Source organism: Glycine soja, chromosome 8 (assembly GCF_004193775.1).
Source record: "Glycine soja cultivar W05 chromosome 8, ASM419377v2, whole genome shotgun sequence".
NCBI classification, from domain to species: domain Eukaryota; kingdom Viridiplantae; phylum Streptophyta; class Magnoliopsida; order Fabales; family Fabaceae; genus Glycine; species Glycine soja.
Genome location: NC_041009.1, coordinates 40,757,343 through 40,770,107, shown reverse-complemented (window position 1 = coordinate 40,770,107; position 12,765 = coordinate 40,757,343). Strand labels below are relative to the sequence as shown.

The 12,765-nt window shown below is 33.3% G+C and overlaps 2 protein-coding genes across 2 annotated transcripts; one reads left to right on the top strand and one right to left on the bottom strand.

Moving 5' to 3' along the window:
• The first annotated feature begins 6,672 nt into the window (after nt 1-6,672).
• LOC114423199 (protein PLASTID REDOX INSENSITIVE 2, chloroplastic-like) lies at nt 6,673-10,174 on the top strand. The gene is made up of 3 exons (XM_028389857.1): nt 6,673-7,045; nt 7,133-7,234; nt 9,828-10,174. The coding sequence occupies exons 1-3, from the start codon at nt 6,845-6,847 to the stop codon at nt 10,014-10,016; spliced, it is 492 nt and encodes a 163-aa protein (XP_028245658.1). The 5' UTR covers nt 6,673-6,844; the 3' UTR covers nt 10,017-10,174.
• On the bottom strand, nt 10,143-12,073 carry LOC114423198. Its single transcript, XM_028389856.1, has 3 exons — nt 11,590-12,073; nt 11,182-11,333; nt 10,143-10,490 (listed from the first exon to the last, which is right to left on the bottom strand). Exons 1-3 carry the CDS (start codon nt 11,861-11,863, stop codon nt 10,386-10,388), a joined length of 531 nt encoding a protein of 176 aa, XP_028245657.1. The 5' UTR covers nt 11,864-12,073; the 3' UTR covers nt 10,143-10,385.
• Between the last annotated feature and the right edge of the window lie 692 nt (nt 12,074-12,765).

The window sequence follows — 12,765 nt, the reverse complement described above, 5'->3', positions numbered from 1 at the left end:
ATTAGACGACAATTTTTTTCTCTCCATTCGAATTATTATTATTAATAAATGACCTTTATTACATGGTGTAGTATATAAGAATGGGACGAGTAACGGATGGCCACTCTCCACATGTAGTACCATACTGTTCCTGCTTTTTTAGGGGTTTTGTATAGTTCCAAATGTGGATCCCTCAACCCAACGTGTCTTACTCCACTTGTCAATTTATAAGACATGCTTATTAATTAAAGGTAGCTGCTGCTTCCATCAATCAGTTAATGCACACTAATATTGCATTACCTGGTAACCGACGCGGTGGGATATGGGATCCATTAAATTTGAATTAAAGTTATTTTATTGTTATGACATAGTACTAGTAGTATTTTTTATATATTTTTTAATTTCTTTTATTATATTATTCCTTTTATTTGATATTTTTATTTTCTTTATTTCCCTTAATTATGAGAAAAATATAAAAAAATTAATAAAATTTGAATTTCTCTTTCGTCTAAAAATAAATAAATTGAATTTGTCTTCGAATTATATAAGTGCTAATTTCAACCTTCCACCGAACAGGTTAATTAATAGTTATAATTTTAACTCCAGGCAAAAGTTTTGGATATTAATCAAAAGCTTGCTTTTGAATTATAAGATTAATGGGACAGATATTAGGACAAACACTGGGATGGTAGGATAATAATGCCAATATAAATTTGATCAACACAGACACATAACTGGTCACTTCCTAATCCTAATCCTAATCCTTTTATAAAAGAAACCCACATAAGCCAAGTTTGTATACATGCACAGCTAACAAACCTAAACACTGGAACGACCAAAAAAGAGGATATTTATAGCCCTGCCATCAAAGTTTACATACAATGGTATTTTTTTTTCATTTCTTTATAAGATTTTTTTAGTTAATTTATTGATAACTTGCGTGGTTAATTAATGGGTTTATGGTAGTTGAGTATTTTTTTATGAATGGTGGCTAAAAATATCCGAAGATTGGGGCATGATGCCATATGTGACGCCATCTCATTGGTCATAAAAAAGTTGAAGAATTAAATGAGAATTTTGGATTTATGTCGTGCCATTTGGTTCCCACCAATATCATCCATCATGAGGACCAAATATTACTAGTACACATGGGAGTTTGGGCTACTTGATCGATTCACGAATTTTTTGTATTGCCTAGCCATAATTCACTTATTATTATTATTATTATGGCATGGTAATTATGTTCACTAAAATCTTCAAGTTAAACTCTAATCAGTAATTTATAAACCTATTAGAGGGTGCCATGTGCACTCACATAGCAAAGGGGACCAACCATGCACTAAGCTGCCTTTTATTTTTGTCTTAAATGTGTATACTAATGCACGAAGGTTCCTTTACATCTCTCGTTTTCCTTATCTTGCATTAAAGAATTACCTTCCCCCCACAAAGTTCCTTTGTTTGTGAACAAAATAACCTTTAAAGCTAGAGGGAGTGAGGAATCCTAAGTACATAACCAAAAAGCCAAAGATACTTTTCCTCCCACAATAAAATGGTAGGGCTTTGGGGGTGTGTTTTCTGTGGGATGTAGAATCTAGATCTTTATCCTCTCTTTATGTAAGGGAATTTGGAATTTCCCACTTTTGGTGTCCATATGACAAGGATAGAGAGAAGACCTAGCCCGTTAGAAAATTCATATTTTTTGTTGAAAAAATTTAACCATATTCTTGTGGGCCTAACTCTAAAAGTTTCATTTATATAGAGGACCCTTGATGGGTTAAGGGTTCAAAAGTGAGAATGATGGTGAATTCTCAGATATGGTTTCTGAAGGATTTGATGCCGAATACAAGACATAGCACTAATCTCAAGTCCTTGAGGTACTCATTGTCCCCATTCTAATCCAGATTTTTTTATGGAAAGAGTAAGAGACAGATAATAAAAGAAAAGCAAGCAAGAAAGAAAAGCAACAAAAAGTGAAGAGGCCGAGACAATAAAAATGATGGCACCCTAAACTTCATATTTATACGTAAAAATTCCTTGTAGTATATATTTTGTCTGCCCAATAATCAATGTCATGCCAACAAGTCCCAGCCAACAATCACTTTGATTCTTCCTAATTAAATTAAGTCCTAGCACTCATAATTATCAACTCTCGCATGCACATATATAATCATACACTACACTGTCTACACATATTCACCCATGTCCCCTTTATTCATTTTCTAGAAAATCCCCCCACAAAGCATTATAATGAAATTAATTAAACATTTATTACATACCCCGTAGACAATGTAGCTAGTAGCATTAGGATACACTGTAGATTACAAATGCATTCAAAGATTTTCACATTTTTTTTATTTCAATTTTAATTTTGAGCTGAAGCTTTTGATCATCAACTTACACGCATTTGTCTCTTTTGATGCCGCTAAGAAAAAAAGATGGAGAAATATGAGCTAGTCTCGAGGGGGAGCGTCTTATAACGTGGATGTCGTGGTGTTCTTTATTCATGCTTTGTGATAGTGCCAACCATGGACCTCTATAGTGACAAGAGTGGAGACAAAAGAGTCGTCTGCTTAATCATCAAAACCCTATTGAGCAACCATGTCCATCTATCACTCCCACCCCACCACGTCTTCAACACTAATTTTGATTCATTCAATTAGTAACAATATGCATAGATATTTTTTATTGTATATATTTATAGTCCAAAATAAATAAACCCGCACCCATCCAGCAATCTTTATGTGAAAGTAGCTAGCATGGCATGTCTCAAGCTCATTACCCTTATTTCATCACATTCTTGTAAGACTCTATAATATTCCTCAATCACATAATAAAAAGACCTACCCTTTCAAAAAAAAAAAGTTATAGGGTAAGATTTGGTTTGGATGCAATAAAGTAGGGCAAGTTTAAAGTGTATGTAAAGTTAAAATATGACGTTATTGTGGGGTGAAAGGAAAATGAAGTGGTACAAGTTTTACTTTGTGGTGCTTGTATAGCAATGAAAAAACAAGAAAAGATAGATGGAATAGACAGAAGAAGGAGGGGGAGGCTGTTTAGCCGAAAGCTTGTTTTCCCAAATTATGAAGGAATAAAGTATGAAGTAAAAAAAGAGGTGAGTTTAGAGTACGACGAAAATGCATTGGTGTATATATAAGATTGATTTAATTTGCATATAGTGAATTTTGAGGGTGATAAGGATCATTACTTTGTTCGTATATTGATTCTTTTGGTCATTAATTAATCATAGGGTTTATTGTCCTTTCTTAAAGGAGTGAATATGAAATGAAATTCTCTACACTTTCTCTCTTCTACTTTCTCACACGCTCTTTCTGATTACTACATTGCTTAGGTAAATGGAACATGAAAGCATCAAATCAGGACTTCATTGACCTATATATATATTTGCAGCCATATGCGTCGAGGTAGCGATTAATTAGAAGAACGTGGGGTCAAAAAATAAGAACAGTGATAGAAACTATGTAAAGTGCGTTCACATCAATATCATAAAAGAACACAAGCTCCTTCCCACTAATGAAAAAATAAACTAATACCTCGAGCGTTGAACATATATATGTGTTCATACTTTACAACTTCATACATGTACCCAATAAAGCCTTTGTTGTAATCAAGTTTCAAATTGTTTGACCCATGAAATTAAGGCATGTTTTAGTAAACGTCTTTATAAATGTTTAATTTATTCAATAAAATCCTATCAACGAAAGTTTAGTTTTACTTTTACTAAAATAAATTATAAATGATGATAAACCATTTTTATAAATTTAAATACACTTTATAAATCTTTCAGAGTTAATTTTGAGTTAACCCCGAATGGCAACATAGAATAATACTCAAGTCTGAATTGGAATGCCGCCACCAATTCCCCCACTTTACAATCGTAAACCTAAAAGAATAAAAAGAACTGTTTAGAAAGGAAGAAAAAAAAATGCTTGGTTTCAATATGAAGGATATAAAATATATTGTTTGGCCAACAAAAGTTACATGCGTTGGCTCGATTTTTAATTTTGTCAATTGTAGCACACTGTTCACATTACTTAATAATAGCATACACCTTGGATTTGTAACTTTGGAAACTTGAACAAAAGGTGTGGTAGTACTTATCTTCATTGGGTTTATAAACAAATTGAGTGATTGGTTTAATATTCATTGTGATACACGGCTAATAGTATTGGTTAATTAATAGAATAGCATACTCCATGTGTAAAGGAAAAGCAAGCAAGAATCACATTCTGTCATGTTCAACTGCAACATTCCCTTTCATGATTCTTTTTGGTCGGAAGTGACATTAAGATTACGTTCCCAATTTTCATCCAATGCAAAATTAAATGCCTAAAGCAATTGCTTTTCATGCACACAGTTTGGTTCGTATTGCTACTTTTTCAATTTGTGTCTGATCATGTTGCGTGGGAAGAGGGGCCGCGAACCCAGAAAGAAATATGGGAAATGTATGCTGTTTTTCTTTTGTGATGTGCTATAAAGTTTAGTCATTCGGCCTTAGCCCCATTGAGAAATTTTTAATTGGGCCTAGGCTTCTATACTGGCATGGCTGAAGTGAACGTTTAATGCATGAAATAGTGAATTGAGAAGGCTTGTGCTAATAATACCCACTTCAATAATGTGTATACCTCCCTTCCTATTCTTTTCCGAAAAAACCCTTTTAATTTTCTAATTATTCTTGAAAGTAATACATATAGATTAAAAAGTGTAGGATTTATTAGATTAAATTATTTGTTTGAAGTTTGAACTAAAAGTCAACCATTTTTAATCAAATATGAAGTTACTTGTTTAAACATCCAAAAAATTGAACACATTTTTTTAAAAAATTACTACGCATATATATATAAAAGTACAAGATATAGGACAAAATAAGTGCAACTTCCTTATGAGGATATTTGACAATCATCTAATGCATGCCTTTAGTGGCATGCAAGAAAAACACCATATTGTTAAAATAAACGAGATCATGAAAAGGGGCTATAAATAGAAACTTTAACACATTTGTCTTGTGAATACATACCTTGTTCATAAACCCTTCAACTGGTTATCATGAAAACCCTAAACCATTAAAACAGTCACTACAACATGTTATAATTTTTTTTTATAAAAAAAATATGATTGAGAAGAAAAGTCTCACCAAAGGTAACCATATCATTAACAAAACTAATAAACATTTCACATCAATGTTATGGTAATCTAAAAAGGCTACATATAACCAATGTTATGAAAATCAGGTTTAGTCATTGGCTCGGTCGAGGTAGTGGATCAGTGGTCCAATTGAGGTCAGTAATTGACTCGATTTGACTTAGTATATATTAAAAATTTAAAATTATATATGTACGTATTTATTATATATAAGTATACAACTAACATTATTTGATTAAGAAAAGTTCATCCATACTTCAAAAGCCAAAATAATTAAAGTATTAAGAAAAGTCTCAAACACACCAAAGTTCTTTTTGGGTTGATAATAATGAAACATCAAAACAACATTGTAAAGGTGGTCCATTTTACTTTGTGTACATAGCCCAGTTCGAGTTTGTAAAACTGGCTGAGTTTGACCGAATCATACCGAATCACATACATAAATAATCCAATAATAAAACTGGCCTGGTTAGATCATCAAATTCCGGTTAGACCGGTCTGATCAGATGGGCTGAACTAATTTTTTATAACACTACATATAACTACTTTTTTTTCTTTCTCTCAATTCTCTATTTTCATTTTTTCTCCTCTTAATCTCTACTAAACCAAACAATGCATATAAGGATATGTTTTGCCCAACTTATCTTACTTTTAATTTTTTCCTTATAAGTAAAAAATAGGCCCAACTCTTTTTAATATTTTTTTTTTGAAAAAATATCATTTTTATAATGAAGGAAAATAAAAAAACAAGTAACCTTTTAAAAATAGTATAAAAATTAATAAATAATTATTTTAAAGACAATTATCATGCAATTTAAAAATATAAAATATATTTACACTCAAGAGCACATATTATTTTTTCTAAATAAAAGAAAAAAAAATTTAAACACTAATGAATCTATTTGACCATTTTTTTTTCATTTTGATCCTTAATTTTTTTAAATGATTTAACATAATCCTTTTTGTTGGTTTAAAATTAACACAATCAATAATACTTATATACGGATGACTTTTAGCTGTCACAAAATATAATTTTCTCAAATCTCATTCTTTTCCTCCCTTTATTATCTCCGCCACCTCAATGGGGAACTCTTTTCTCTTTCTTTTCTTTCCCATCTTCCTTCTTCCTCTTCCCCTCTTTCCTTTTTGGCCAAATTTGTTGAGTAGAAGATCAATGAAGAAGCAATTAAAATGGCATCAAGTGAAGCAACCATTGATTGCCTTACGGATCTGCGATCGTGAACAATCCAGAAAAATAACCCAAACATATCCGCAATTAGAACCACCGAATAGAGCGAAACCACCTAATTTTGATTCTTTCCAAATCTGGAATCATGCGTGCTTTAGGTGAAGGTGTTCGTGTGCAGACAAAAAAGAAGAGGAAAATAAGAGAAAAATACATTTTGTGACAACTATAATCAACTGATATTTGAATACTAATTAACAGTGTTAATTTTAAACTAACAGAATACCAACTTGAATAATTTTAAAAAGATAAAGAACTTTTCAAAAATAAAGAAATAAAGTGAAAAAGAAAAAAAAAAACTAAATAGTTCATTTGGCCATTCTAAAATTATTCTTGTTGGTTGTTGGAGCAACGATTTGGCGGTGACCACTATCGAACCAAGAAGACCAAGATTCTCAACCTACGCCGCCACAAAAAAAGATTCTCTTAGCCCACGGCTTCGCTAACTCCTAAATTCCGATGCTGCTTTTCACTCCCTCTCCCGTAACGGTTACTCTCTCTCCCAGAAAACCATTTCCCTCAAACGCTCTTACTCTGCACCACTGTTTCCCTCCCTTCTCTGCAAAACCCATTTCCAGAAATTCCTTCACATGCGCTCTCACACATTCACCCACCCACACGCACGTGTACCCCGACCCAGTTCCCGAATTCGCAGAACACGTGAGTGCATTCATTCATTTTTGCCGTGAAAATTTTGCATATTCTGAAGCCTTTTTTATTGATTCCATCACGTGAGGTACATTGCAGGAGACCCATAAGTTCAAAGTTGAACTCTTTCGGAAGCTTTCGGAAGATGACGTGGATGAGTTCGGGGACGACCTTGATGCGGTTGTTGCCGTTTGCGCGCAGGTGAATGTCGTTTTCCTTTTCAAAAAAACTAACTTTGTGACAAGATCGTTTCTGGGTGTCGTTTAGTTCTTGTTCTCTTCCAAAGTTTCATCAATTATCATGGGGTAAAAGAAAAAAAAAAAAACTCATTGGAATGCTTGAAAACAATTGCTAGTTTTAGGCTACTTCAAATAGTGGGATGGTTCACTTAGGCCCTGTTTGGATAAGATCCTGATATGTTTATTGTACTTGAGAGTTAGGCTGCTAGGTGTTTGAGAAAACGATTGAACGAATATTGAAGTATATGACAATAGAGTTATAAAATTGTGTTTGGAGTGGGACAGTTACTTCAGCTTTGTAAGTTTCTTTTTGTCCATTCTAGCTATCAGTTATATGCTTAAACTTATGCACTCGATGATTGAAACTTTAGATTTTGGTATGATTTGATGGTGAGAGATTCAACTAACCTGGCTGACAGCTTATTAAGTGGAGTCTTGCATGAATTTATCTAGTCTTTTTTTTTTTTTTTTATCTTCAGACTTCGTGTAGTTGTGATGTCAATTTGAAAAGGAACGCATAGTACTTTGTGATGCCCTTATTGCTCCAAATTTCTTAATTCTTGTTTTGTACCCATTCACATATGCATCGATCGTTCGTGATGGATTTGCGCGTCCGTGTGTGTTGAGTCTGTAGACATACACATCAATCATTTTCTCTTCTCTCTCTTTTGTTTTCTTTTTAGAAGATGTTAAAGTTGTTCTGCTGTTCCCAAATTAGATTTTAATTGCATATTGGTCACTCTACATTTCTTTTGTTAATCAATTGAAAAGGCAAGCAATGGTTATATCTGTTCTTAAGATAATATTAGATTTTCTTTGTTCATATAGATTTCTGTTGGAAATTTGTTAGCAATTTGCATTAGGATGTAAAAGAAAATAATCCTATATCTCATTTTTTAAGCATTTGAACAGGGGATATACTTGCAGGAATTGTCATCAATGCATTTTCTCAATTGCATATAAGTATAAACTTTTGATTAAAAAGATAAATTACTGCAGTGTTACTGTAATGGATTTTGTAAAAGATGAGGCTAAGAGTAATTGGTCTTGTTATAGACCGAGTTTCCCTATGAGAATCTTAGAATCCTTTTGCAAAAGTAAAATAAACAAATTGTATGCTGCATTTATCTTTTTTAGCTAAGAATCACACTTTGTTTGTCACTGGTGACCTTATAATGAAGTTGAAACTTGAAAGACATGCATTAAATTCTCTGACTATTGCCATAACTAAACTTTAAATAACATTCTTCTCATTTCATAATTTTGTGGTCACTATTCATACCTCAAAAGGCATTTGTTCCCCGTTGTTTGTTTCAATTTTCTTTTCCTAAAAGAAATCATGTCAAATAAATAAGAATATCAGAAATTTATTGGTCCAAATTACACAGGACTTCATTTATATGGAGTTCTTTTTCCTTTTGGAGTCATTGAGTCCTAAGTCAACAAGATACAAAGGTGATTTATTATTATAACTTATTCAGTTAGGATTACCTGTTTATATACAATCACCATTTCATTAATCGGGTTCAAAGTTCAAACCCCCGAAGTCATTTGATATTTTATTGTATTACGTCCAAATGTTTGTTGATTGAACTTCTTGACTATTTCTGGGCTTCAATCAGTAATTACTGTCTGATTTAATTGTAAATATGTGGTTAGATATAGTTCTTTGGATGTTGGGATAATGGAAGTACAAGACATTGTTGATAATTTGAAAGGGTAAGATCTGGAAAGTAGTGAATTAAATTATATGGCTTTGTTTCATTATTTATCCAGTGTCTGATGGGATACAAGGACAAAACTTATATTGTTGCCATCAAGTTCTCCAATTATTTGATGACACATGAATTATCTGTCTAATACTAAATAACCTTTAAATGTGTGTTGCAGAATTTTAAAAAAATTATTAACATGCCATCATTTGATAACAGGACTTAATGGCAAGGATATAAGAAATTGGATCTAAGCTTTGTCCAATCACAAAATACAGTGAATACCTTGTAAATAAAACAACACTATAATGGTAACAGTACTAATATTATGAGTTCTGTAAAATTCAGTTGTAGGTTCATAATAACGGCGTTCTTAGTGGTTGATTATTGATATATCAAGCATGTGCTAATTTTTATTGGCTACTAGTAGTTATGAACCCTGCATAACATGATGGAAACTGCCAGAGATTTCTGGCAATTCCCTGTTATTTGGTATCTCAATCTCAATACAAGGGTCAGGGTTCCAAAGGCAGAAGATGAACTTTTAAATTGTAGTTCATTTCAATTAACATCAGATTTGGTTTTACTGTATCATAGTGTAGGTGTATCAAAAACAAGGTGTGTATGACCAATTGTAATAAGATGGTAAATGCTTAACAGATGCGAGGTGATGTGCTTGTTTGTGAGTGTATGTATTTAGCATTGGATATTAGAGGCCTACCTAGTTAATAGGGCACTTGCTTCAAGTTACCTGGTGCATGAATGATAAAGATTGTTTTTGTCTTAATTCCACTTTGAACTTAATAAGTTATAATAATAAATCACCTGTGTTTTGGAAAACAGATATTTAGTGAGTTTTTGCACAAGGAATATGGAGGTCCTGGGACATTGTTGGTGGAGCCATTCACGGATATGATGGTTGCTCTAAAGAAGAAGAAACTACCAGGAGCAGCTCTGGCTGCAAGAGCGTCACTATTATGGGCACAAAATTTTGTTGATAAGGATTGGGAAGTTTGGAACTCAAAAATTTAAATGACTTCCACTTTACAGCCTTTTATCTTTTATCATGTAAAGATTTCTTATTTGCGTGTAACATGTGGATGCTTTAACAAAAAAAAAAAAAAAAAGAAGCAAATCACTTGTATTAGATTTTGACAAATTCAAAATTTATTTAGTTTTCCTCTTCATCTTCTTAGTGCTATACAATCATGTTGTTCCTGGAACATGGTTATTTAGTTGAGGGTGTGATTGGTGATGGAAGAGAAGTCTGTAGTTCAAACCTTTGTTGAACTTCTTTGCCCATATATCAGGTATTCATTCCACTAAGAGGAGCATCAAACATGAGACAGGCAATCAAGCAATGTTCTATGAAACACCTTACATGTCACAACCTAGCACTACTCAACTTGCAGACTCTGAGATGCTCTGCAAAGAGGGACGCCATGATTTCAGCTTCAGTGCAGCATGTGTGGAACTCATTAGCCTGTATCTGTCTGTCCTCATTGCCTGAAACTCATCATGCAGTAACATCATCAGTACCCATCGACCATAAAGACACAAACACAAAAATTATAAAGACAAATTGTATATAACTATAACATCTTGCTTATGGTTTCTGTCTCCCTTAAGTGTTCTTTTCTGAAGAACTGCATATTATCATAACATCCTTCCAATGTTTTGTGTCATACTAGTAGCAACTTAAGAAAATATAACACTTAGGCCCTAATTGAATAAGGTTCTCCATGAGCGTTTATTGAAAACGAAAATAATAAAAGAAAAAATAAAATAAGTTTCCCTGAAAACCTTAACTCATACAAATTAATTTAAGCTTATGAGAAAAATACTTTTCATTTTTTCTTAGTTTCTTTTTTCTATAAGAGCTTATAGAGAAATTTATTCAAACAAAACTTTTATGCAAAGTGAATTAGTAGATCTAAGTGTTTGGTTCTATGTCTATGATCCACGTTTAGTAATGTATTCATCAAATTCCTCAATTTAACACAGAAGCAAGTATTACAAGCTTTAGGTTGGCGCACGATATAACTATCCCATGCTCAACCAAACACAGGGTTAAGTCTTCAATGCAATCACTTTGGATATATTTTTCCTAATATAACATCCTATCATTCATGAATGGTATTCAACGAAAAAACGCAAAGAGAAAATTGACTGTTGCTAATGAGTAACAGAAGCACACCTGATATATATTTCTTGTGTCCAACATCCCTCCAGTACTCTCACTATCTGAAACTGGCTTTTCCAGCTGCACTATTTGCATACCCTCCATTGCCTTCACCTGTGGCTTCCTCATCTTTGCATGTTTCTTTGCTTTCACTGCCTTCACAACCTCTAAAAACCAAGAAACACGAAAGCTATTTAGAACACGAAACTAAGCAAACACATATCCTTCATAAACACTGACTACCACAAGAAATCCCCCCAGAAGCCAAAAATCAAACCAATTTAACTAAACACTATGGAAGCTACTATCTCCAGTCCTATTTATAAGAAACAAGTTGTAGTGTAAAATGTAACACTACTAGTTTCTCACTAAACATGAAAAATCACATCTAGAATGTGTGACCAAACACACTATTATGTATACCTTGAGTAGTGACCAGCCTATAAGCATGGCCAAGGGTGAGAGTCTCATTTGGCCGGAGCAGCTTGACGCGCATAAAAAGCACGGCCTTCTGCTGCTCCTGATTGATCTGCCCTTGATCATCAGGCACAGCCAATGGTATGATCAAGGAAACATAATGCCCTGGATTAGTCCTCATGACCTCACTTGCACTCACTGGCCAATACAACCTCTCTATCTTCCCAGATGGGTGTTGGATCACAAGTGCTGCAGCATCCACAGCTTGGCAATTTCCCATATCTCTCAACAAAAACCAAAAGATAAACAATGACAACTATAATGAAAGAATGAATGAATGAATGGAAGATGTGCACTAATTAATCAAAAAACTTCAAAAGGGTCTTTTTCTGCACAGCTCTTACCCTGCACCCCACAGCAATAGTATATAACAATAACACAGTCTTTTCTTTTCTCTCCAAAATGGCCTTCCCAACTAACCAGTGCTTGCTATGCAAGTCAATTTAAAGGCAAGTTGATATAATGATATTAATGGGAGCATAGCATGGGGAAATTATTGTGGACTTTGGTATTAATAATTATTCTCAATGAAGTAAAATAATGTGACATGTAATGTTTTTTTTTTTGGATATGACTGATCGGCACCGGCACGGGCCTCAGGAGAGGGTGGGAGTACCACGTGGCGAGAGGAGAAAGCTTAGGATCTGTTGGCCGATGTTGAGAGGGTCAAGGATTTGATTTTTAGTTAAGGTTTGGTATTTGGGTTTTTAGTGTAATCTTTTGGACTTAAACAAATATTTAATCACCAAAGCGTGCGGGTTAATAAGATTCTTTTTCGCTGACACACGAGACAAGGACACTGACTTGTCCTCGTTGCAGAAATTGCATGACTCGCTTAGTATCTTGTTTGGTTGCTTATAATTGTGGGGGGAGAAATAATGTGGTTGTCATGCGAGCTTCTAACTTTCTAAAATCATCACTAAGTAAGTGTGTACATAAAATGACTTTAGGTTGTTTTGTTAGAAATTTTATAATTTTTAATTAATTAATATGAGTTACATATTATATTATAATATTTATATTAGTTATTTACATTTAGATGAGTTTAATATATAGTGATATAATTTAATGAGTGGAAATCAGTTTGACTCATTAGGAGATAATGAAAACCCTAATAGGTTA